This window comes from Juglans regia, chromosome 3, assembly GCF_001411555.2.
Source record: "Juglans regia cultivar Chandler chromosome 3, Walnut 2.0, whole genome shotgun sequence".
Classification (NCBI taxonomy): domain Eukaryota; kingdom Viridiplantae; phylum Streptophyta; class Magnoliopsida; order Fagales; family Juglandaceae; genus Juglans; species Juglans regia.
In genome coordinates this window covers 9,517,065-9,544,261 of record NC_049903.1, presented here as the reverse complement: position 1 = coordinate 9,544,261, position 27,197 = coordinate 9,517,065, and the positions used below count along the sequence as shown (strand labels likewise).

General features: G+C 34.3%; 4 protein-coding genes across 9 annotated transcripts; 1 reads left to right on the top strand and 3 right to left on the bottom strand.

Annotated features, from left to right (window-relative positions):
• Positions 1-2: 2 nt before the first annotated feature.
• On the bottom strand, positions 3-1,796 carry LOC118347939. 5 transcript variants are annotated; one of them, XM_035688380.1, is made up of 3 exons: positions 1,424-1,796; positions 158-274; positions 3-40 (listed from the first exon to the last, which is right to left on the bottom strand). In XM_035688380.1, exons 1-3 carry the CDS (start codon positions 1,623-1,625, stop codon positions 21-23), a joined length of 339 nt encoding a protein of 112 aa, XP_035544273.1. In that variant the 5' UTR covers positions 1,626-1,796; the 3' UTR covers positions 3-20. The 5 variants fall into 5 exon arrangements, 2 of the variants coding, with proteins under 2 accessions (XP_035544273.1, XP_035544272.1); XR_004801130.1 differs by adding an exon at positions 367-858 and having other exon boundaries at positions 8-274; XR_004801131.1 differs by adding an exon at positions 389-858 and having other exon boundaries at positions 8-274.
• Positions 1,797-7,455: 5,659 nt separating this feature from the next.
• LOC109007124 (transcription initiation factor IIF subunit alpha-like) lies at positions 7,456-14,616 on the top strand. Of its 2 annotated transcripts, none has more exons than XM_018986669.2 (10): positions 7,456-7,627; positions 7,754-7,952; positions 8,490-8,648; positions 9,234-9,379; positions 9,645-10,015; positions 11,583-11,698; positions 12,620-12,757; positions 13,156-13,359; positions 13,529-13,735; positions 14,348-14,616. In XM_018986669.2, exons 2-10 carry the CDS (start codon positions 7,782-7,784, stop codon positions 14,435-14,437), a joined length of 1,602 nt encoding a protein of 533 aa, XP_018842214.2. In that variant the 5' UTR covers positions 7,456-7,627; positions 7,754-7,781; the 3' UTR covers positions 14,438-14,616. The 2 variants fall into 2 exon arrangements, with proteins under 2 accessions (XP_018842214.2, XP_018842213.2); XM_018986668.2 differs by having other exon boundaries at positions 13,156-13,374.
• Positions 14,617-15,166: 550 nt separating this feature from the next.
• On the bottom strand, positions 15,167-16,450 carry LOC109007125 (umecyanin-like). The gene is made up of 2 exons (XM_018986670.2): positions 16,057-16,450; positions 15,167-15,717 (listed from the first exon to the last, which is right to left on the bottom strand). Exons 1-2 carry the CDS (start codon positions 16,238-16,240, stop codon positions 15,353-15,355), a joined length of 549 nt encoding a protein of 182 aa, XP_018842215.1. The 5' UTR covers positions 16,241-16,450; the 3' UTR covers positions 15,167-15,352.
• A 4,011-nt stretch (positions 16,451-20,461) lies between these two features.
• Positions 20,462-21,295, bottom strand: LOC109007114. The gene is made up of 2 exons (XM_018986657.2): positions 21,256-21,295; positions 20,462-21,181 (listed from the first exon to the last, which is right to left on the bottom strand). The coding sequence occupies exon 2, from the start codon at positions 21,167-21,169 to the stop codon at positions 20,576-20,578; it is 594 nt and encodes a 197-aa protein (XP_018842202.2). The 5' UTR covers positions 21,170-21,181; positions 21,256-21,295; the 3' UTR covers positions 20,462-20,575.
• Between the last annotated feature and the right edge of the window lie 5,902 nt (positions 21,296-27,197).

Genomic DNA, 27,197 nt, shown 5'->3' with positions numbered 1-27,197 from the left:
AGAGCATCTAACGTTACAATCTATGGGGATATTGTAGTACCTAAAAAGAGTATGTAAACAAAATTCAGTTCTCCACAGACTAAAGAATCACTTGTAAGCAAAGTACATGTGCAATCCTTAGTGAGACAGCAGGTAGACATAGTGTGTGTATCCTGACCTTCAAGTTTGCCAGATGAATTTTGAAAATTGGAGTAATAAAATTTCATCTTTTTACCAAAACTCTTTCCAAGAAAAGGGCTGAGAGGAACATATTCCCATGCCTGAATGTCTGTGGCTGTCAAAACCAACCTCTTGTCAATATAGCATCAAATATCAGACAAACATGAAACAACACCACTGACATGAAGCACCAAAGGGTATTAATACCACTAACTGATAGTTGGCATACATGACTATTGAAGCAACGACAAACTCTGCAGCCACAACGCATGGTAATGCGCATGGCAAGGCTCACACCCAAATTGCTGCACCAGACAGCACAGACCACAGCCAGAAGCAAACAACAGCTACAAAAGAGCATCTTCCAAAAGCATCTTCAAGAGAACCAATGAAAGAGCTAAAAGTGTCCTAGGTCTAGAATATCATTTACAATCATTTGTGTAAATCTGAACCGTTGATGTAATCTAATTCTTTGGAAAGTTTCTGATATAAATAGCACATAGATGTAATGAACAGTAGGTTGGAGAATACGAAATACAAAGGAAATTTTTCCTCTCTGGTTGTGTCATTTTCTCGAGCACCTTGAGTGCATTGTATTTCATTCTTTACATGTTTTCACAATGACAATAGTCTCCGAAGCAAAGCACGAGCTTCTTTCCAAGCAGGACGTCCCATAGCCAGGAACTTGTTTAAATCAGGCTGGAAATAAAAATATGGCAAATTGCAAACAATTAGTAAACACTTTCTGCCCAAACTGTCAAGTTAACTTTTCTACAGAGCAGGAGATAAAGAGCATATATTCTGCACCGAATATCTGCAATTCATGGTAATGCAACAAAAATGTGGTGATACGGGCAATCATCAGCTAGCTATAGCTGTCGTCTACGTTGTTCTTGCAGTGAGTTTTTTTTCCTTTTCCTAGCACCAAGTTTAATATCGCAGTCGAAAAAATTTTAATAATTAAATAATAAATTCAGAAAGCTCTTAAAATTCCCGGCCAATCTCTTAATGAATTGGAAACTTCAAACTAAATTAAATAGCTCTAAAGCACTTATATCGGTTTATTTGTTCACTTTCTCCAAAATTCATGCCAGAGAATAACTAGTAGATGTTTGCTTTCGTTTCTTATCCTCCGGTTTCTGAGCAACAAAAAGAGTGTTACCGACGTTCATGTCACCAGAAATTGTACAAAACTTCATCTCTCGAAAACTTTAATTCCACAGTAACATGCATGAATGAGCACTGAGACACTGGCAATACGAACCTGAGAGAAGCAATCGGAGTTCTTCAGGATTGGGCCATCGAAGAGCCCGGAAGAGACGATCACGGAAAAATCCAGAACGTAGTCCCCGATCGCCACGCCCGGTCAAGCCACTGTACCGGGCAACCCTGAACACTCCGTAGGGGAGGTTTTGGATGGGGAAGTGGAAGTCGGGATGGACTTCGATGAAAGATTTCAGAGCCATTCTGGCCCAGAAAAAAACTGTCGAAGATCGGATAAGTAACCACGGCTGGAGTGTGAAGGTTACCTTGTGGAGTTTGGAGGAAGAGCATGCGGGAATTATCCATGCAGGTTCGGCCTTTCGCTAGCAGCGAGGTCTGGGCTCATTATCCTGCGAGCCGCGAGGGGTGGCAAGTCGTATTAACGGGTGTTCTTCGTCTTCATGTCATGTACATTATATGATATAGATCAATTTCAAGATAATCGGTTAAGCTTAACGGATCAAAATTTTAAATTCTAACACAATTTATTAAAATAACAAATTAATATGAGATGATCCGTTTTGACCTATTATTAATTAATTAAAAATATATTGATACTAAACGACTCATTTTAACCCATTTATGTAAATTGGTTAAATTTATCCAAATAGTCTATTTGATATGATTAACATAATTTGACATAAAATTTAAAATTATAATATCTCTCAAAAATATAAAACTTAATACATAAGTCTAAAATTACAATCCATAAGAACTTAGAAGTGTGGGAGGCAATCATAATTCATAAGAACTGACTCAATTGAAAACTAAAAGATAGAATTAGAAAATACGAAATAGGATTAAAGTATTTTTGTTTTTATGTTAAAAATGATATAATTGTAATTTTGAATAAAAAATTTAATGGGTCTAAACGGGGTACTAATGGATTAAGCGGGTTGACTCATTAGTGACCTGTTAATAAATCGTGTCATAACAGATTAACTCATTTTGACTCGATCCCATTAACATTAAATCCAAATCCGCTAATTTCATATCGTGTTCGTATTGGATTAACGTATTGTATCATATATTGTCATCCCTTTATTTTATAATAAATGTTATTCGTGCTATTGGTAAGCCTCCTATAGTGCACAAAATAGTAGGAATAGTGCCGAGGTGGATAAGTATAGAAAACACAAAAGAAAAAGGAAAATAGATGCATACTAAATGTGCATTCTAAATATGCATACCAATGCAAATGGCTTTTTTTTCTTTTTTTTTTTTTATTTTAAATATTTTTTAAACATCTTTAATCTTTAAGAAAAAGAAATACAATTTTACTAATAATCATTTTCTTAATCATTAAAAAAATTAAAATATATGAGTGGACATATTTAAGAGTAATACTAAAAACAAAACTGCTATGTACAACTGGCGTGTGTAACTGGTGTGTAACCGACTAACTATCACGTCAGCATTTATAAAAAAATTAAAAAAAAAAAAAACAGAGAGAGAACTTTGAGAAAAGTAGAATCTCGAGAAGAAGATAATCCATCGAACTATAAACATCTTAGAAGAAGTAGAACTTCGAGAAGAAGATTTGAGAAAAATTTTATATTTGAGTGAAAGCATTTCGCACAGATCGCATAAAGAATTTACACTGTAAGCGTTTCAATCATCTGGGAAGGATAATGTTTTCAAGTGCGAGCATTTCGACAAAAAGGTGGTGCTGAAGCCATGTCGAAATCCATCTCTCTCTCTCTCTCTCTCTCTCTCTCTCTAGAAACTAGAACTGAAGGAGACCGAAGGGACTTTCGGGAGAAAATCGAAATATAGGTAATCCATATGGTGAGACATGAGAAAGACAAATTGCTTAAAACTGGATGAAATCAAGTCCACCAACACAATGATCGACATACTTGTGGTACTGAAAAGTGAAAACCACATTAGATGATAAGGTAGTTGACGTTCTAAGTCTCCTTTTTTTTTTCTCCCATTCATTTCCTTTCTGTGACTTGCTCCTATTTTCTTCTTCCTGCCTACTGCAATATAAAATGAAACACAACGTTTCATTTAATGAGATGGAGACTCCCCGCTGATTGCATAAGCCGGTTGCAAGAAGTATTTTTCTACTAAAAAATATGATGGGCTCTTGCACAAAGGAATCCTTTTCCAAAGAAAAAAATAAAGCAAAACAAAATCAAAAATCAAAAATCAAAACAAAAGCTTCTTGTACAACTTCTCGCATTTCTCCCTCAATCTGCACAACTTCTCCTATCTTCCAGTCCAGGTTCACGAAAACAAATCAAAACAAAAGTTTATGCCGCACTACTAATTTGCGCATCCTCCCTACAGCATTTCGCACATCCAAGGGAAGGTAATCACCTCTCTCTCACCCTGATCTGTGTAATACGTGTGTAAAAAAAAGATCTGTAAATATATTTTTTTGGGTAAAATATGTGTGTAAGGGATCTGTAAACATATTTTTTTTGGGCAATCCAAGATTTACCCTCTTTACATTTTATCTTCATTTTGTATATGTACTTAGTGATTTTTAACTAAATTGATAACATCCATTTTATTTTCATTTGTATGTGTATACTTTCGCCTTCTGCAGCTTAAAAAATTTTTTAAAACAAATGTAGAGCAGCAGCCATGCCCAAGATTTTATGAGTGGAGTGCATTCTAGCATTTTTCTTATTTTTTTATTTAGTTTCAAATCGGCATTTAAATACACAAAATTTTATTAAATAGTATACAGTTTACGATCAAATAATTTAAAATTGTCATTGCACGTCATCAACTTCATTTAAATAATAAATTTGATTTATAAAATTTAAAATTTATCTTTCAAATCAAATTATGACATATAAGCACTTTATTAAACGTGCTCTATATACCAATTTTGGAGTGATTGTTGTTGTTGGAATTAATGGCCCCTGATGACGTTTTAAGTTACATGGAAAATGATTAGTCTTAGAGTATGTGAGATTCTTGCAATCCATTGAAAAAAAGAATAATGTTATCTATTTTCATCGTACTATTTAAGATGTAGCGCATTTATTACAATTAAATAATAAAAAATTATTTAATAAAAAAAAAACTTTTGATCACCATTGGATGACCATTGGTGATGTCCACTTAAAATTAAGAAAAAGGTTGATAGAGTGTTTGCTTACGTGTTGTAAAAGTGATGGGCTCTACTAATGATTAGATCAAATTATGTTGAAAAGATAAATATATATCTATATATATATATATGAATTTTGCTATACATAAATCAATGTGTTAACACACCACTTAAAATGACTTGTTATAATTTAAAAAAATTAAAATATCAATCATTTTTTAGCATAACTAATGTGGAAATCTTTCACATCAACGATGTATTAAGTGTGTGAAAAATAAGGTTTACAAATAGATTTTCTCAAAATATTTTTATAGTTTAAGACATGTTTGTATTGAAAAATTTCAAATTAAAGAAAATTTGAAAAACAAATCATGGGCAAGTGCAATTTTAGTTTCTCAATATGAGTTTTATTTTTTATTTTTTTCCATCAAACTTACATTCAATTAAAAATGAGAATATAAGAGGAGAGGACGAGAGACCTTGACAAAAATCTATTCACAAAAGTTACAATACATACAATAGAATATAAAATAAAAATGGGCAATGAGACCAATAAATTGGACCCAAACTCAGGGGATTGCTACAATAGCGATTTTAAAATCCAATTGTTGGATTTATCTAATGCGGTTGTGATTTGCATCCGTGAAAGCAACACTACAACCATGTGATCCAGAGTCGTTGACGAAAGTCTTCACATTATTTTACCCTAGATTATCGGTTAGGGAATGCAGTAATATAGCCAAATACTTAGAATCGGACAATTCGGGTTGCTGGCTATCTTTTGGAGGATACGCGGCGAAGCTGGTGACTGTGCTACATGTGCTGGTTCGGATGAAGCTTGGAGACTAGAGTCTGAAGGATCCAAAAATGGGGAGTCCAATTGTGTTGCGTGAGTGGTAGTAGGAGGCTAAAAAACGCATCGGCGCGTCGGAAAGCCACACAGCTTTGGTGGCGAGTGCAGATCACGTAGCAGTCGTATGGCATCTCCTCTACCAAAATTTTGAAGATTGGCAGCTGGCGAACAAAGTGGTGGGCCCGTGTGGTATCAGGTATTTTGTCGGCTGAAAAGTGACAAATCAAACATGTTCGATCTAGTGAAAAAAGAAAATGAAAAAGAAGAATAAGACCGAAACCAGGTCGAATAAGCAAACCGAAAAACAAACTAACTAGTGGTTTATGGAGTGGGGTCAAGATTTCGAACGGTTAGAGAGAGAGAAAAAAAAAATTTGAGAAAATTTACGTAAGACAAGTTTTATTTACTTGTCTGAAAATTCAGAAATTATCTAAAATTTCTAAGATTTTCCAACAAATAAAGAGTAGTGGTGTCCTGTCCACACTACTTGAAATTTTATGTTTGTATCCGTAAAAATGGTGAAGTCCACTTTAAAATAGTGGTTTTGATATTTTCAATTTTAATTAAAGTGGTTGGTTGGGCCTGCTAACGATTAGATGAAAATTATGTCGAGGAGTTGAAAAATCATGTTTAGGGATACACGGTTGTAAGAAATTAAGAAAAGTGCAAAAAAATATTGACGAATGGTTGACAAATATAATATTAGCAAAGAGAAATTAACATGTTTTCTCCATTTGTAGTAGCAAGGGAATAATAAAATATTGATTCTAATCATCACAAACTGTCCTTTAAATTAATAAATTGGGCTTATGGATTGTTGATTTGCACTTTAACTTGTACGTCATTTATTTGTAATAACAATTAGGAGGTTCGGATTTTCAGCTGGATTTTAGCAAGATGTTTATTTTATTCCGTATTTTATTATTTGGTCATAATTGTAATTTTGTCTCTTCTTTTCTTAAATATTTAGGTCCCGATTGTGGGTTTCAGAAGACATATTTAATTATTTTTAAAGAAACCTTAATTTTAAAGTTTTTCTAAGAAATTTTTATGTGTTTACATTTTTTTTCAATCTCAATCTATAATTTCATAATTTCCGTTGTTTAGTTAACTGTAAGAATAATCATTATTCCACATTCCACGTAATAATCCCATGGAAATGTCTCTCTTTATAGATATTAAAAAATAAATAAATAAGTTGGGGATATAATTACTACAAATGACAAGTACATAACGTAAAAGGATACAATACATTGGATATAAACAGTAAAGTATGTGCTTAATGTATTATTATGGAATTGTAAGTACCGACAAGTTATAGAAAGATTGAATTGGTTGATAATATCATATTAATTAAATGAGTATTGCTATTTTGTCATCCATTTATAATGTTGCTTTACTTTATTGATATGGTGCCATTATATGGTGCTACGAGGTTTATTAAATATATATATATTTATATATTTAAAACAAAATAGCACGTAAAAATATAAAAATATAAAAATTAAAATTGTAGATTTTCTCTATCCTTTCTATATGTGTTTTTAATTTTTTTTAATAAATCACGAGGTACCACACTACGTCAATGAAACAAAGTGAGCATATAACTGAGATAACATAGTAACATTTTTCTATTTAGATAGAATAAGAGTAGAGTAAAAGTATAATATATAAGATTTCTATTATATCAATGAAAAAATATCACGCACGTGTTGGAAAGGATACACAAGTTTGTTACCATGAGAGTGAAAAAAAAAATGCATTGAAAAATATATGAAATCCGTAACATTAGATTTGAATTCAAGACATGCAAGTCTTTTATAAGTGTCTTTAAAATTTTAGACTTAACAGAAAAATTTAATTTTGTGAATAGTTATTTTTTTAAAAGGTTTGAATTCTTTTTAGGAAAAATTTTTATAAAATGAAAAATTATATTCTGTAAAATATATTTAATAAAATATTTATATGATATAATTTAATTTAAATAATAAAATTTTAAATTTATTAATATGATATAATTTAATTTAAATGATAAATTTTAAAATTTGAATTTTATAAATTAAATTTTATTGACATGGATGATATATATCGACGGAATAACATTTTCTTTCGATTATACTTCTCCTCCCACTTGCGCAGGCTATTCTCCGTCAACATGAACAAGCTCTCTCAAGCGAACCGAATCATATACCAAAATCAACTCTCAGTAATCAAAGCCAATTAAATTCCGTTATCACCAAAATTAAAACCCTCCTTGAGTTCTCATATCAATCGATCCGAAGGTAATGAAATTTCTTGGTTGAATTGATTGTTGATCGTAGGCTAGGTTATTGATCATTCATTCATGCTCTCCTCTTTCTTAGTGTCTGATCATCTCTGAATTTCTGTTTGTTTCATTGGAAAACAAGTTGTCGTTGTCGTTTTGAAGGAGGAAGCATGTCGTTCGATCTGCTGTTGAAGCCGTCGTGTAGTGGGTGTGGATCGACCACGGACTTGTACGGAAGCAATTGCAAGCACATGACTCTGTGCTTGAGCTGTGGCAAAACCAAGGCCGAGAACCATGAAAAATGCTACGACTGTGGCGCCACAGTCACGCGTTTGATTCGAGTTCTCTCTCTCTCTGATACACTGCACACACACACACACTATAGGTTTTGTTGTTAAGTGTCTACATGCGTTTTTTTCCTTACATTATAATGTTCAATGTAAGCTGTTACTATTGGCAAAAAGAAAGTTCGTAATTTCTATGATTCAATTATAATTAGGTTTTGCTCTCTGAAACAGAATTCTGAATTTTGATGCTAGTGAGGAACTTTTTTCTTTTGCCGTGTGAGTGCTTTGATTTTATATGATATAAACTTTTACTCGGTGAAGAGCTTGCCCAAGTTCTTGTTTAAGTTATGAAAGGGTGGGTATAAGGACAGACCAATAGGTGAAGAGACTCGAGCTATATTTGAACCTAATAAGTTTTTAGCGTTTAATGTATCTATACTTTTTAACAGTAATATAGTTACATGTAGACAAGCACATAATGGTGGTGTTTCCAATTTTTTTCCTTTACTGATTTCGAGTACCTTATAGATTACATGTATTTTTGTTGTAATCTGAAGGCTTATGTGCTCTTCTACTTAATTTTCATTATAGGAGTATAATGTTCGTGCGAGTTCTAGCAGCGACAAGAATTACTTTATTGGTAGATTTGTGTCTGGGTTGCCAAATTTTTCGAAGAAGAGAAGTGCAGAAAATAAATGGTCTCTCCAAAAAGAAGGTCTACAAGGACGGCAACTTACTGATACTTTGCGGGTACTGAGTTCATCCTGACCCATTGGGCATTTTTTGCTCGTCTCTACCCTTTGCATTTGTACTATTGGGAATTCCCAGCACCTCATATTGGGAATCGGACTTCTTAGAATTATAATAGTTGGACAGTAACGATTTTGCTGTTTTGGTTGTGCCCAGTCTAGTCTAGTTTAATTCTTCATGGTATAAAAGCTGAAACAATATACATAAATCTCTCATTCCATTATAAAAAGCTGGTTTTGGTCTATTAATTGGTTTTAACTGATAGCGGAGTGTTGTATATGTTAAAAGTTCAGTGTTTTAAGTGAGATGAGCCATATTTATGCGTTTTTTTTTTTTCATTTTGCCCTTAATTGCACCATTATCTAAAATGAGAGAAATGCTAATTTGCATCTAGTATGGCTAGTAACATAGCATTGTGTGATAATTGGAGGAAAAATGTGCCATTCTCAAATTGCATCCAGACCTTGATTGCAAAGCAAATACCACATGAAGTTTGTTTAATAGACAGATCAAAATGCTACCTCTCTCGCATCTCATTGGCTTCTCACTCACTCATTCTTATTAATTTGTTATTGCATCACATAGGAGAAGTACAAGAATAAACCATGGTTATTGGAGGATGAAACAGGGCAATTTCAGTTCCAAGGTCAGATGGAAGGTGCACCATCCGCTACTTACTACCTACTAATGATGCAAGGAAAGGAGTTTGCTGCTATTCCTGCTGGTTCTTGGTATGTACAACCCAATGTATACAAGAGTTCTTGTCAATATGAATAGAATTGATTTTGTTTTACCTTTTTTAAAGGTGATTGTTAAAAAATCTTGTTTATTTTTGTTTTGTTTTTCTGTTGATATATTAGTTGAAAATGTATACTTAAATCATTCAGTATAGAGCACCGCGTTCCTTATGTCGGAAAGTTGGTATTTTAATGTGAACTTAAATGTTACTCTTATTTATTTATTTTGTAATGGTGGTTTGACCCATCCAATCTTTAGGTATAACTTTAACAAAGTTGCACAATATAAGCAACTTACACTGGAGGAAGCAGAAGAAAAGATGAATAACCGGAAAAGGACTGCTGATGGATATGAAAGATGGATGATGAAAGCTGCAAATAATGGATCTGCTGCATTTGGTGGAGTGGAGAGGCCTGATGACAAAGATAGTGGTGTGGCTGGTGGTAGGGCACGTAAAAAGATGACTGGTGATGATGAAGAAGGTAATGTTTCAGATAAAGGGGAGGAGGATGAAGAGGAAGAGGTCGCAAGGAAGAATAGATTGGGACTCAACAAAAGAGGTGGTGATGATGACGAGGAAGGTCCGAGAGGTGGTGATCTTGATTTAGATGATGATGATATTGAGAAGGGTAAGCATTTTTCCTTACTGTACCCTGTTTTTCATCTAAAGAAGAAGCTCCATGGATTATTTTCCTCATTTCTGGTCAATTTTCTTTTGGGACACCTTAAGTGACGTAATTCCATGCCAAAATACACAAAAATACCATTCAGATCAGTTTGGTTCGATCCTCCAGGAAAATCTAACATAAATGAGTGCAGTTGTTAGAGTCTTCATTCCCGTTAAACAATTCAATGATGCTGAGGGAATTGTTATGTGTCACTTTCAGGAAGTGTATCTCTATTAGCCATATGTTTTATTATGTCACTTGATTTCTGAGTATTTGTTGCTGTCTATGATTTCAAGATATGACTCTAGATGGTATTTATGTTTTCTGATTCTCTTGTATATGTCCCATGTACTAGGACAATGCCTTGTTACTTAATACTAAGAAAATCTTTTTACCTATAAAAAAGGAATAATGGAAAGTAGCATTTTTCTGTTGCACAACTGCTTTGGGAGAAATCTTGACGGTCAACATCCTTAAGCAGAGGGGTGAGATAGCTGTGGATTGGCCCTGCATGTGCAAGAAGAGTGAAAAAGCAGTTGACCATCTCCTTCTAGATTGTATAATGGTGTGGGAGTTGGGCTCACATTATCTCTTTATGGATGCAGTGGCGGATGCCTAGGACTGTGAGCAAGGCGTATGCTTGTTGGAAAGGAATCTTTTCAAGGGGATTTCAGCTGGACTTTGGAGGGTGGTTGCTCCTTTTGTGCGGTGATTTGGTGCGAGAGGGTTAATTGTACTTTTAATGTTATAAAGCATACCTACCCGTGGTTAGCCCAAGTGGTAAGTGCGAACTTGTGTGCATGAGCCCCATGTCACAGGTTCGATTCCCCCTGGGATCAAAACTGTGATTTAACTAGGAGGCCATGGTGGTGGGTTGCTGTGCTAGTCTCCCTAGGGGTTTAGGTTCCATGGGTGAATCCTAAGGGCCCTGCCGTGGGGTGGTTCTCCCATCATAAAAAAAATGTTATAAAGCATAATCGAAGCCCCCTTTCATCCAATTTCCTGAGGTCTGCTTTGGGAGGTGTTTAATGTGAATCTGTTTTGGATTTTATACTTGGTTAGATTTATGTTTGTAGTTTCTTGAAAGGACAGTGTACACCTCCTATCTACTTGGTATTACTTACCAAAGTTAAGGAAAAAGATACAGCTCTAGATAGAGATCTGAGCAACAAATTTTATTTAAGAATAAATTATTGTGGCTTATCTTTGTCAGTTATCAGAATGTATTTTCACACTTTTACAGTTCATATTATTTATATCATCGGACTTCTATCCTTGAAAAAATTGCACGTCTTTGGTTGGTTGCTTTTTTGTATTGCACCAATTTTATCCTATTTCTAGCCCTTGTAAATTCAATTTGAATGTGGAATGAAGGAAAGGCATTACTATATGGTTTTTACCATAGTGTCTATGTTAAGCAACTGTTTGTGTTAAGAATGTTCCTGTCATATTAATGATATACCTGATGACTTCCTCTATTAGTCATATCCATGCTTATCGTGGATCTGTTCCCTCTTGAATGTACCAGGTGATGATTGGGAGCATGAAGAAATATTCACGGATGATGATGAAGCCGTTGGTAATGATCCTGAAGAAAGGGAAGAATTGGCCCCTGAAGTTCCTGCTCCTCCAGAAATTAAGCAGGTCTGTCTGGACACTCTGTGACTTCCTTATTGGGTCAACCCTTCTGGAAAATTATTGTTAGTGAAGATGTACTACGATACACAGTTACATGGTCTGGAAAACTATTTTTTTAGAAGGCATTATTTTTTAATCACTCTCCTATTGGATGGCAGCCCGCCTATGCCTTCCTAGCTTTAGCTTCCAGGATTTTTTAAGTTTTTTTTTTTTTTGGTCGCTGTTTTTTTTCATCATTAGGTTTATCTGAAGTAGACTCCTTGTGTACCTTGATAAGCGAAATACTTGTCAAAAAAAGATATGCCTTTGTTTCCTTTTTCCTGATCATAAGCTTATCTTACTTGTAGAAGAAGACATGAAGCAATTTAAACTATCAGTTATGGATGGATCTATAACTTAACAAAGTCTAAATCCTGAACTAACTAAGGATGCATCTCTTTTAAAATATTGTCTGATGTTGGAAGACTCTTTTAAAATATTGGCCAGCTGGAAGACTCTAGCAGGTATCCCCCAAATAAAAGTGGTGTAGAAGATGGTTCCTATCTGCATTATGTGGTGTTTGTGGCAGGAGCGCAACAACTGGACGTTTAAAGACAAGGAACACTCAATAGAGGAACTTAGATCTTTCTTTTTTTGAACTTTATTCCTATGGGCCCTAGCTGTAGACTTTAATGGCCTTGATTTTCATGACTTTCTTGTTTCCATTGCTTCTCCCTAGATAGGCTTATCTCTTGCATATCATCTTGTATACTCAGGCTATGCCTATCATTATTAATACAATCATTTACTTATAAAAAAAATATATTGTCTGATGTTAGATCTGTCTGTTTATTTTTGGACCAAGTCTAAATCCTGAACCAACAAAATCCCTCCTTTTTGGACATTAAAAAATGCCAAGAAAATAATTTTTTTTGCCTGTTCTTGCAGGATGAAGATGATGAGGATGAAGATAATGGAGAGGAGGGTGGACTGAGCAAATCCGGAAAAGAGTTGAAGAAGCTGCTTGGGCGAACTGGTGGACTTAACGATTCGGATGCAGAGGATGATGATGATGATGAGGAAGATGTAAGTTGATGCTTAATTCTAGTACTCGCTACATTAACACCTTGGGTACATTATTAGTACTTTGTAGGAGATTATGTGAAACTATGGCAATGGTCTTATTTAACTTTTCACGATCCTCCATTTAGTGCATTTTGTTGAATTATGGGGAGGCATTTTTCCCCCATTTTAGCAATGGTGAAGTCATTGGTTTAGTTTTGTACACGGAGATTCAGAAGAGTTGCCATGTACGGCCTTTAACCTCCCCAAAAAAAAAAGAAAAAGAAAAAAGAAAAGACTGTTTATCTAAACTGCGTGCACTTTTTCTAGGTGTCCTCGATGTCCGAGCAATGTAAAATGTATTCTAAATTTGCTTGCACTCATTTTCCTCTCCATTGATGGAGCTTTTGTATTGGTTTCAGATGGATGATGAGATTGGTGTTACTCCTGTGCTGGCTCCAAAGCAGAAGGATGCACCTAAAGAGGAACCTGCTGAAAACAGTCCTGTAAAAACGATACCTTCTGGACCTGCTCGGGGAACCCCATCTGCCTCTAAGTCTGCAAAGGCGAAGAGAAAATTAAATGGCGACGATGCGAAAGTGTCTAATGCTGCACCTCCAAAGAAGGTGAAAACAGAAAATGTACGACTATATTTGATGAATGCCTTTTATTTTACCCAAGTTTTTCTTCTATATGATGCATTTATCCTCTAAGGTATTGTAAGGCTCCTAAAGATGATAATGTTTTAATTGAATTGTTTTGTCATTTTAATTTGACTTTTGTTTTCTTGATTAGGAATTAAAACCTTCTTTAAAAGAAGAAACCGTGCCTCCTCCTAAAAGCAGTGTGCCTTCAAAAGCTACACCATCATCAAAAACTGGGCCAACATCATCTGCTGGGCCTGTCACTGAAGAAGAAATCAGAGCTGTTTTAATACAGAAGACACCCGTGACAACACAGGATCTTGTTGCTAATTTTAAAGCTAGACTAAGATCCCCAGAGGTATGCTATTTCAGTGTCTTAAGACTTGAACTGAACACTGCAATCAAGCAATCATAACCTGCTGTTTTCCTGGTCTGGGTAACATCCTTTAGCCATAACAAGTTAAGCCTATCTTGGGCTGTTTCAAATGGTCAGATTTCCCGATCACGAACGCATGGATGGTTCTATAATCAGCCCAGTCAGCTTAGTTGCCTCTTTGTTTGAAAAGCAAAATGTGTTAGAAGTTGCAGCGGGTGGAAAATGAGCACACAAGACACTGCACTTCTTGTTTAATAGTATTGTTACATGTACCATATTTTTTAGACTCTTTTTGTCCTGAATTCAGCACAATTAGTGACTAGACATTTTGCGCGCATGCGCTCACACATATGCACACATATTTACACGTACGAAAAATATGGAATGGTCGACATTTTGACATCACTGTACATTTTGTCATGCCCGCAGATTAATAAATTCAATTCAAAATCAATGTTATGTCACTATATCTATTATTTTCTGAATGATGTGGTAGTTATGGCATCTCACTTTAATCATGCTTGATCCCTTATACAAATATTCGTTTATGGATAGTGTGATGTGTTATTTATTGCTTCTGCTTATGGGGTGCAGGACAAGAAAGCTTTTGCAGACATCCTGAGAAAAATTTCCAAGATACAGAGGACAAATGGATCTAATTATGTTGTTTTGAGAGAGCGATGATTGGATCCCAGTACATCATTTGCAGTTGGTGTCCATCCGCTTAATCCAACGATCTCATTTCCAGTAACTCTTCCCCACCCTAAAAGGTGGTATTAGGAAGAGTTTGTTTTGTATTTCCGACTAAGAGCTGTGTCACTTTATGGTTATGGATCATAAGCATGGGTTTCTTTCTTCCGATTGATGAATTCTACTGTCCATGCATTTACTGTGTAACTGTATTATTCTGCGGTGGCTGGGCACAAATCGCATTCTGTATATTTATTTTTCTGTACCATTTCTTCCCGTTACTCTATGGAGAATGTATCAATTCTCTTTTTGATCTGAATTAAGCGAATTCAATCTCAAGAATAACTGTTCTTTTTTCCCTCTCGTACTCATTCCCAATAGGGAAATACTCTAACGACAAATGAATTATACAAAAGTAATCTCACAAAATGATGTGGTTTTATATGATTTGTCAAATTATAAAGTTATTTTTATTGTAAAGTAGATTTAACGGATTTAGATGACAACACTAGTGTGTGGGATTGTTTTTGTGTAATTCCTTTGTAGATGTAGCAATACTCTTTCCAATATACTTTTTTCTGAGTGACTTTGATTGGATCAAATATGTATCCAATATATGTTTTGGGTACACCGTACACCCACAAGCGATGATATAGAAGAGAGATGTCCAACCTAGACAACAGATTATGGCTTATTCCGTAATATTTTGCAAGATTCAAGACATTAACAACAATTGCAAGCTCTGAAAGCTCAAAGTTCTTATAATTTCCTTTTAATCCATAATAATAAGCAAGATCCAAACTGATTGTAGATAGAAACTCCCAAGTAGTCCTAATTTTTAAATTTAAACATACTAAAACGACAAACAGTCATTTCTTTTCCATTTTCATATTTTACCAAAGTCCACCTTCAAACACCTACAACAGCATAGCAGCAAATAAATCCAAAGGCCAAGAGGATAAAGCTTCCAACAAGATGGGCTGAGCTAGAAGGGATTGTGGGCCCATCAGCTACGTCTAGAACGGAGCCCATCGATGTGGCTACCTTTGGGATTTCGGGTTCTCCCTGAGGCAGCACCTCAACGTGTAACTTCAGCCCGTTCTTGCAGCTCTCGGGGTTACTGCTCGCGAAGTAGCGGATCCCTTTCTCTTCCAGTGAGATGCTATCCAAGCCGTCCGTGTACATTCTGATAGGGTTGCTTACATCGCACAGCTCGAATTCCTCCTTGCTCTTCAGCTCAGCGATGCTTTCCCGTGATGAAGAGTACGTGAACCCTGCCCATTCACAACGTCCATTTGTAGAGATGAAATACGTACACTCATGGATGCATGAAATAAGTAATCAAATCAAAGCTTATACTTTGCGGCTGCGAAAGCCCATAAAACAAAGAAAGCATGAAAAATAAATCAGTTTACTAAATCAAGAGTGTTTAGCTTTAGATGATTGTTTCATAGGAACAAGTGTAAGATTATAATTAAATGACAGTAGAACAGATAACTCGTGAAGATTAGCAAGTCCTTTTTCGTTGGAGTCCTCCCTTTGCTCAGTTACCAGCCATGCATGCATCTGATTTAGTTCCTAATTAAGCTTAGAGAGGGATAGAGAGAGCTCACAGATTTTGTCTCCGACCCTGAAGTTTCTTGCGGAGGACCAAGAAGAGACGTCGGAAGATTGGTCCCAGCCGCGGTCGCCTCCGACCACATGGTGCACTTGGGCTTCGACCCAGTTCCCTCCAAGCTGGCTCAGGGAGATCAGGAGAACCAGAGCAACATCCACCATCTTCATTAACGCAGCCATTAACACACCTACCACCCAGAACAGCGTTCACTCTCTCTTAGCTTTTAAAACTCGTGAGTGAAGGAAGTGAGCAAGGGGAAAAGCAGAGGATGCACTTTCAACTAGCTAACTCTATGGAACGTACGGTTTCCAGGCAGCTTCCTTTCCCAAACCTACGTGAAGAAAAGACTGGTGAGTGTGAGCCCACACGCGTATTCATTTCAGCCGCTCCTTAGAGCATTCGTTGGCTTCATGCCTGCACACATACACTCTTTAATTTATTATTTTCGATTTCGTCTGAACGAAAAAGCTCCCAATTATGACTTGCATACCCATACGCAATTGATTGCTTCTCACTGTACTAAAAGGCCACGTGATGCTTAAATGCGAATAGAACCCTCCCGCCCAGTCAACAACTGTCACGACATTTCAAACTAAACAAATTACAATGGCCAAAAAAAGGTGAAAAAACAAAACGAAAACAGAGAGTTAAGAGTCTCTCTTGAACCTACCACCAGTCATCATGAATCCCTATTTTTCTAGTTAAGATAGTGTAGAAGTGTAACTTTGCTGCGTTTTGACTGTGCAGTTAAAGTTAAATAGAAATAAAAATAATGACCGGTAATGGATAGTAATAAAAAAATAATAAATAATTTATAAATAATAGTAGAGTAGTAGAAATCACACTAATCAAACATAGCGAAGGAATTAAAATCTTATCAAATTCTTGCATGAATTTTGAGTCTTAAAATCAAAGAGTTTTTTTTTTTTTTTTTGCTACACGAGTTCACTAGGGAATCCGTTTTGGACTCCCCTTTTTTTTCTATTTTTTACTTCGTCAAAAAAAATTTAAACAATATTTTTTTAATCACTAAGTTAAAAAAATATTAAAAAAATAAAAAAGACAATCGAGAAAATCAACCGAGAGCCCAAAACGGATTTCCTAGCATTTTCCTTCAATAAATTTTGTATAGATTCATTAATGTGTCTAGTTCTCAGTCGCTTGAGAGGAACTTCAAGATCAGATCATGCACATCTAAAAACAATTGCAATTGTGCATATTTTTTTGTGGTTAACTCATATGCATGGCTACCAACTAGATATATTGTGATATAATATGGGAGCATTAATACTATTTTTCATATAAAGATCCCTTAAAAGACAACAATTTTAGGACTTGATTAAAAAGAAAGTAAATAATATTTTTCATATACGTTAAATGATTTTTTAAAATTTATTAAAAACCTAAGCTTTTTGAAATACTCATATCATGGTTACTTATATATAAACGTTATAAATTAAACTTACTTCGTATAATATCTATATCTCTTTTATTTTAGAGATATTGTCCCTAATTAACCATGCATACTCGTATCTCTCACGTACAATGCATGTACATGACTTCAATCATACAAGTCGGACATGCATGCCATGTGAATTTCCAAGTCCATATACATAGATCACTACCTGCATGCATCTTTATTCATGTTCCAATTCCTAGCTCCCATTATTTGTAGGCAATTTTCTAACGGTTTAGAACATCTTCAATGGATTAATCGAAATTAAATGATACTTTTAAATTTTTAATGAATGTAAAATGAATTTGACTTTGACTATTCACGTCAAATACTCACATTGAATTATTTATTTATTTATCATATAATAATGAGTAATTAATAATTAAAAAAATATTTAATTTTTTAATTATTAATTTATTTAATTTTATCATATTTTACCATTATACCTATTATATATTAATTAGTAATCATATTCTAACTAAATTATGTTAATTAGTAATCATATTCTAAACAAAAAATAGATGGTTTGGTACCATGCAAGGCCCCCCAGCACCATGCATTAATGGTTTTTTTTTTTTATAAATAAACTAAAGCTGTGCATTAATAGTTATTTTGAAAATATAGACATTTACTTGAAAGTAATTCATTTACTTGAAGTCGTGCCCCACAAAGGAAAATGATTTATCTACAACACATTTTACAACACATTGTACAACAATGTGTTAAATGAGGGGCATTATTGTAAAATCATCTTATAAAAATAAGATAATTTTACAATAATGCCCCTCATTTAACACATTGTTGTACAATGTGTTGTAAAATGTGTTGTAGGTGTATCACTACTCCCCCACAAATAGTTAATTTACTTGAAACCGTACCTCCAAATATCGTTTGATAATATTACTTCGTTCGATTTGAAAGTAGATATGAAATGAGAGAGAAATAAATAATAAAATATACATTTAGTATATTTACAATAACTAATAAATTTGAAAATAATTGTAGTTTTACTGTATAGCTAAAAGTCTAAATATTTAAATTTTAACTAATTTATTATGATGATATTTTGAAATCTAATAGTTAAATATGTGATAAATTTAGCTTAATATGATATTCTTATGTTTGATTTGAGCAAACCACAACTTTGCGGGGGAATTAGTTTGTCACCTAACATTCATTGTTTACTTTTCTTGTCCCCTTGTGAGTAGATGGCTGCATGTACGGGTGGGTTAACCCTAGATCGAGTTTGTCGGCCAAATTTCATTGAGATTTGAAGCCGTAAGAATTTAAAACAACTTGGGAAAAGAACAGAAAGCAATCAAGCATTAGCCATAATTGGTTGTACTAATTCCTTCATCGAAGAACTGTAAGTACTACAAGAGCGTGACTTTAACTCGTTAAAGCAATTTGGTTGAGAGATTTGGTCAGGGTTGGAAGAGGTTGTAACTACAGTCTTTTACGGTACGTGGCAGCAGCCTGCATGCTGATAATATGTAACTCCGCCATTCTAGCAAGTAAAAACAAATCCTGGTTGAAGAAAGAGAGCCGGCCTGCTCTTTCCTTAGTCAATTTTAGATCATGAAGTTGTTGATCTGTCATGCGCATGCATGGTTTTCAAGCTACAGTACGTACCATCTTTTGTCGTCTTGGGGCTGCCTTTAATTTGAGAAGCTTTCACCTGCCTTTAATCATGAAGGATACGATGTGATGGTGACCTTGCCTCACCCTTTTTTTTACTTGCTGGGCATTGTCTTCGAGGAGTTTCATGTTTGATCACTTGATTTTTATAGCTAATTCTACTTCTCCTCTTCTCTCATCTCAAATTTAAAAGTACGGATCCTCCATTTAATCCCGTTCACTTTGTTTCGTATGCGTATAAGGATTAAGGACCCCATTCATGCAGTTTTTAATGAGTGAGTACATTAATCTCACAAGCTGTCCCAATTTTTACGAGGAGGAATTCTAGACACGGTTTGGTGGACATGAACTTCCTTTTTAATATTTATACATAAGAGTTCTTGTATTTTCAAGTTGTTGTACATAATTCATCATCCACAACATCTAAATAGTATGATTTAATTTATAAGATTTAAATTTTAAAATTTATCTTTTTAAATCAAATTGTGTAATAAATATTTTACTAAATATGTTTATCACACCAATTTCATAATAGAATTTTTCTTCATATAAACAATATCTGAAGGGTCGTATACCATGTCCATATGATAATTCATGTTTCATGAGATAGAAAATGAAAACGGATACTCAAATGACCAGTGATTTTATCGATTTTGTGAGTATCCGTGCACATATTAGAACTCTATAGAATTGCAAATGGAGCTGATGGAGCACCACTTCACTCGCACAAGATCTCTCTTTTTAGAGCATTGTCGATCGGATGAGTAAACTTCAAACTGGACGAGTGTCATTTTGCTAGCCTCTCCCAGCTTGTTGGATTGATGGGACGCTCGAATTCTTCTCTATCTAGCATGAAAGTCGATCTATGAAAAGCTCAACTCCAGACCCATTATATCTGATCTTTACTAAAGCAAGCAATCAAAGAGAGGATAAAAGAGTAAAGAAGAACTCAAAGATAAATACTGGCATCTACATCATGAGTTGTTTATCGAAGAAATTATTAAGCGGTTGTATTAGTAGGATGTTTTTTCATTAGTACGCCTTGACAAATTCATGCTACAAAATTATTTTGTTGGGGCGGTGTTGGCTGTTCCATTATTATGGCCATTTAATTATCGCCTTAATCAGTAATTTTCACATATTAATTTTCTGAAGTTTTTTTTTTCTTGCAAATTTTATTTAAAAAAGAATAATTAACTAATTTAAGTACGTTTTAAGATGATCACCAGATTATAATAATTAACTACGTCTCCGAAATCATCCGAAGTGAAGAAAATGGCAGAGAAATTTTACCTTTGAAACGGAATAAATAAACATAGATATATCATTTTCCAGCTAGAAAACACATTAATTTATAACAACATCCATGCATGAAACAAAACAACTTGTTTCAAAGTCGAATTAACGGAGGACATCATGATCACGAACAATATTCTCGATCATCATGATCACTGTCTGGAGACTGAAATACGATAATGTCACCCTCCTCAGGCAATCTAAATCTGACCTTCTTTTTCAACTTCCCACTTTGGTTTGTGCTTATAATCAAAGAAGATTCTGATTCTCCTTCAGCTGCTTTACCAGCACTCATGTGCAGCACCCTTGATCTCTTCAAGCAGAAGCTGTCTTTTGCTTTAGAGGATAAAGCTGTATCGACTGATCCAGTACTTGAAGATGGGTGTACCCTTTTATAATTAGCAGGACTACTGAATACATACAATTCAGGACCTCCGCTGAAACGATCTGCCCTGCCCGGAGAAGCCATGATCAGCAAGTCTTCTAAAGTCAACTTTCCGACCTTTGTGATCATGCTCTTATGATGATCTGGTTGGTGAGGAGACTGTCTCTTCTTCATCACCTTCTTTGTCTTCCAGTACTCCGGTCGTTTCAACAGTTTGATGATTGATGACCCTCTAGTGCTGTTGCTGCTTTCATGGGCGCTGCCGTTGGAGCTGGCTGATTTCACCTCTCGCTCTGAATTAGAATGCAAGCAACAGGTGAGATTTGCTCCCATTGTTGAAACCACCTGTAAAGAGAATCGAAAGAGCAAGATGAGAAATGGATTGAATAAGAGTTTTCGAGGGGGTTATTATAAGGAACCTTTAGACGGAGGGGCCTAGAGGATCGATGTTCATGATGATGATGCATGCGAACACAAGGATGGCTTGGTTCTTATCATCATATTATTGTACTTTTTCGTGTACAGTATTTTCCATGTTCTCGGGAATTAATTAGAGCTATCTTTAAGTTTTGATTAGATTCCGAATTTGGTTCCAAAATATGTTATACTTTTTTTTATATATATTTTTAATTATTATAAATATTTTTTTTAAAAATAAAAAATATATAATATTATTAAAAAATCATTCGATAAAAAAAATCTCATTCGAAAAGTATTTCTCTTAAGTTTTTACTTTAGTGAACGCTTTTAATTTAGGAGACGTTTGAATTTAAAGATGATTTGAAATGAATTGAGATGGATTGTGAATAGTAATAAGATAAATTATAAATAGTAGTAAGATTTATGAGTTAAAATTATTAAATAATAATGAATAATAGTGAGATGAATTGAGATGAGTTGAGATAAATTTCGAATCTAAACGCCTTCTTATTCTTCTCCATCTATTTTTAGATAACTTATGGAACTATAAATAAATTTCATAAAATTAAATTTACGAGTAGATATTAATTTAAAAATAATTTTATAATTTAATATGCCGTATCAATTTATATATTTATTATTTTTATAAAAAAATTCTATTATTAAAGTATTTCTCTTACCATCATTTCAACATAACTGTTTATATCTATTTATTTTTCATTTAAAATTCATGAATATAATATAACCCACCTGCCATGTATAAAAACGACACAATTTCTCGGCTTCCTAGGAATGCTTTGCTAAATCAGAAGGTGGACAGTACGTAGTACATGGCGATGAAACCAATGGAGTATGGTCAGTCAAAATAGAGTAGTTATAGCTTACCACCTATTCATAATTTATAAATAATTTTAAATATAATAATATATTTTATTAAATTTAGCCCATCAAATTAAAAATAAAAATAAAATAATATTATTTTATTACATATTTGTAAACTAATAGCTTACTCTCTTACCATCATCTTACTGTAAAATAGTGTATTTAAGATTTTTATTTTTTATTATTTTTTAAATATATTTTTAACATCTTTAATTATTAAAAAAATTTAAAAAATTAAAAAATATATAAATTTATTAATAATTATTTATTTAATCATTAAATAAAATAAAATAATAAATGGTTGGCAGGAGGATAGTTATAAACCTTTCATTATCAAATTGTTATATAGCACTAAGGGCAGGTTTGAGAGATGAGATGAGAATTTTGTGTTTTATTTTAGTATTTAAAATATTACGTTTTAGTATTATTATTGTATTGGAATTTGAAAAAGTTGAATTGAGATTTGAAAAAGTTGAATTTTTTATTATATTTTGTATAGGGATTTGAAAAATGTGTAATGATGAGATGAAAACTTTGTGTCTCATCCCACCCCCCAAACCTGTCCTAAGTCTATCATTTTTCTTCAAAATAATAGATAAGCATATCAACAAATGGATGAGACACATTCATTCTCCAAAATCATGGAACTAAATAAGGAAAATATTCTATGTATATATAATTTGTGCATTCTCTCTCTCTCTCTCTCTCTCTCTCTCTCTCTCTCTCTCTCTCTCGTTTTTCCCCTTTCTCCCGTTTCTCCCATTTCCAGCTATCACAGCGTCACCACTCAGGGGGTGGTGTGGAGCTTCGTCTCCTCCCCCTCTCCGATCGCCTAGCTCTAGTTAATAGGCTTATTTTCAGTTTTTTTGAACTTTTTCCGATGATAGTAACAAGTTGTTTCGATCTGCTGCTTGCCAACACTTTTTCGACTGCCACGCGCCTCTCCAATGGTCTCCCCAGCAGCCGATCTGTTGGACGGAGGAAGGAAATTGTCCATATCAGTGGCATGTACGGCTCACGCGCGGCTTACATTGCACGTAGGCCTCACGCGCCGCCACATCATAAGGGATTTCCAGCCGCCACGCGCGGCACCACAGTGGCCAGCAGCCTCGGATCTTTTAGATCCGCTTGCTTCTTTCTCGCTCAGTGTGGCGCATGCCATACACACGCCACAGTCGTCGGTGGTGGTCTTTTGTCTGTGTATCGGGTTTTCTAGTTGTTATTCTCCTATGTTTCTGTTTTTCCTAACCAGCGATCAAGACAATGTGGTCTTGATAGTCTCCTACAGTTGGACCAGATCAACAAAACGCAGCGCACCCCTCTTGACTACGGTGTTTAGTTGTAGCTTTATAGTTTGTTTATCAAACTATGTTAAAACCGCTTTTGAGCGACATCCCCTTGTGGGATTGGGTTGGAGTCAAGCTTTTGACTTACCCCGTTTTTCTTGTTATTTTGGTGCTGCTTTTTGTTTGTTTTGGGAAGATTGTCGAGGACTCCCACCCCACTGAATCTTGTTTCCTTGTAACCGCTTAGTTTATCTATGCTATGTTTAACTTGTTCAAAAAAATAAAAATTGGTGCATTATGGCTTCTAAAGGATACATTTATTCAGAATCGATCCTTGCTGTCGCGTGTGTATATATATATATATTTATAGTTTGAAGGAAATTAGACGTTATGCTTATAACATCCACTTAGGCAATATTAATCTTTGGGCGCTCAAATATATATCGGATTAATGCATATTATATGGTGGCTGTCAAGAAAAAATTATTTGGTGTCGAACTTCTAGGACTTGGCAGTTTCCGCGCAGGCTTGCGGCAGAGTACTAACGATGTTGATACTGCAAGAAATGGAATTATTAATATATGTAACTACGAATAATTCATTATAATCACTGACTGGTGATTATAACGTAAATGTGACTACCGTTTTAATTTCTTAAGTTTTGCAATATATATATCTTATATATAATAAGCGTCAATAAGCAGGCAGGTATTGTCTACTATTTTTTCTATTTTTGCCCTAATTTTTCTATTCTTTTTCCATTGTTGTCCTTCAATTTCTGTTGTGTCACGCTTTTTTCCCAGGATTGCTCTTACTTTTTTATTCGTTTTCCGTTTGCATCCTTGGCTTGCTACCTTATTCCATTGTTTTTCCTGATTTTATCCCTGCTTTTCAATTCAATTTCCATATGTTTGACATTATGTGTTTCTTTATTTTTTTTTCATTTTTACCCTTACTTTTCTATTCGTCTTCCCCTTCCATCCTTGGCTTCTGCAGTCGCCTATTTCTATTTCCATTTCCATTTTTGCCTCTACTTTTTTATTTATTTTCCGTTTGTATCATTGGGTTGTTGTTTCGTCGGTTTTTTTTTTTGTTTTTTTTTGCATTTTCGCCCTTGCTTTGGTATTTGTTTTTCTTTCCTTTTCCACTTATGTTCTAGAATGTATTTTAATCTTCTTTCATTTTCCACTTCTTACAGACTTCTTGTAAGTTCTATTATTTTCTCTAATTAATTTTTTCATATCATTTTTTTCAACCCAACCGAAGTGGTCACCGCTTGGATCATTTGGCATTTGTAGAAATTGGATAAACTTATTTTTTTTTAGATAAACTATGTAGAAAATAAAAATAAAATAGAAAAATTAAAGAAATAAAAGCATATAAAAAAAAAACCCCAACAAAGCAACGAAAACGTAATTTTTTTTTAAAAACAAAAAAAGCTTGTGCGATGGAGATATAAATAGAGAAAGATGATAGAAATAGCCTCTTAGAGCATTGGCATTGGATTAGCCAAATGTCTTTTCATCTTCAAATTTAAATAATTTTATAAAAAGTTGACCCACATTGAATTAGCCAAGCCCATTTCAAATGAAATCTGATCTACAGTAATTTTATCTTTCTTTCTAAAGATGAAAATAACTGTTTCAAGTCCAAACTAATTATTTATTATTTTCGGCTCATCTCCCGCGATTTCTTTCTTTCTTCTTCTTTCCTCTTTCTCTCCCTCGTCTCTTCTTTCTCTTCTTCTTCCCTCTGTCTCTCGCATCTCTGCCTTCTTCTTCCCTCTTTCTCTCCCGCGATTTCTTATTCTTCTTTTTTTCTCTCTTCTTTCTCTTCTTCGTCTCTGGCTTGCTCTTTCTCCTTTCTCTTCTTCTAGGGTTTTTTTTCTCTTCGCACCATCTTCGTCTTCCCTCTGTCGCGTCTCTGCCTTCCTCTTCCTTCTTTCTCTTCTTCTAGGTTTTTTTTTCTCTTCTTTCTCTTCTTCTTCCCCTTTCTCTCCCGCGGCTAAAAAAGCTTCCATCTTGTCTCCAGCACGGCATCACAACAGCTTCTCTCCAGCACGACAAGTAACTCGGTAAAATTCAAAACTTTGTTCTTGATTTTACTCTTGATTTTATTGTTTGGGTTTGATGTTAATTAGGGATTTTTCCTTGGTTCTTCGTAGCTAATTATGATTATTTATGTATTGGGTATCGGATGCGTGCCAATCAGGCATGTTATTGTTCTTTTTTGCCTACTGTTTGAAGTTTGCTTAATTACTTTTGAATTAGAGATAACTCGGTTCTTGGATGTGTGATTGGAAATTGCATGTTGTGTAATGTACTAAATGAGCTTGATTTAGGGACCTTGGATTGTTGCCTACTTGTGTTGGGTTTTGTGTTGCTATATATTAGGCAATTTACTGCACAATCTTACATACTCAGGATTTTTTTGATTAATTATGTGAATTAAGGGGTAATTCAATGAGACGTGATTGTGTGTTGCATGTAGGGAGTTGTACTGTATGGGCTTAATTTGTGGTTGTTAACATGTTGTCTATAAAATTTGAAGGGATGTTGATAAGTGCACAATGTCAAATTTTGTTCGATCGGCAGCTAGATTGGGGCAGAATCTGATTCATACATAGAGAACCTACAGAATTTTGCAGTAGCGTGTGGTAGAATTTTGCAGAATTTGAAAGGAATGATGAGAATGTATTGAATCTGTTTCTATTTTAGTTTTCCTATTTTCTAGAGTGCAGTAAGTATTTCCTTTGGGGCAGAATTTGATTCATACATAGAGAACCTTTGTTGATGATTGTACATAAGTTTTTCTTTTACATATAGACATCGAGGATATATTTTATGCAAGTACCTTTGTTGATATAGACATAGAGGATATATTTTATGCATAATGGTCAAAGTGATCTTCATAGGTGCCACTTTGTATCATTTACAGTTATCTTCTTCTCATGTACCACCTAGAATCACTTGCCTTGCCATCAACCCATTCAAGCTCTGTTTTTAAGGGATGGAAAAGGTAAATTATTTAATTAAGGGTTAAAAAAATAATCTTTAAAGTTTAAAACAGAACAAAATTATATAATCATCATTTGCCTAAATTTCTACCAGAAAAAATTTATATAAATAACTTTTAAATTTACCTACCATTTTGCATACCTCAATACAAGAAGTACTAAGAATTTTTATTCAAACTTCTCATTCTACGCATCTATTCTCACATAGCTACTCATATTAATATATAGAAAGTGAAAAATTGTGGGTGTTTTCTCGATTAGATAGGGATCGAGATAGGGTGAGTAAATATCATAATTCCTGGGTTAGGGTCGGTCTTGGTTAGAGAATGATTTGTTTTTAAAAGTTAGATTCACGTACTTCACCATCCATTCCAAATTGTCACACCTACATTTTCTTTCAAAATGCTTCGTGTACACTTATAGTAATATTTTAACAGTACTCATGAATTTCTATACTCCAGAAATATCATATATAGAAAATGTTTTCTTTTGTTTCTAATGATTCTGGCGCACCCCTCTTATTGAATTCATAAATATGTAATTTAACAATAACTATATATTTGAAATTAATTACTTTTTCTTGGTCCCAAGAGATGTTAACATATTGTCGAGTATTTATAAGCTTTAAATAATACTACCAAAAAGAGATAAAGAATAGTCTTTGGTTTCTTTTAATTTAAGTTTTACTCATTTAGTATGAAGCTCATCGATGATCACAACACAGGAATAACCTAATTATGTCATGCTAGCAGTTTTT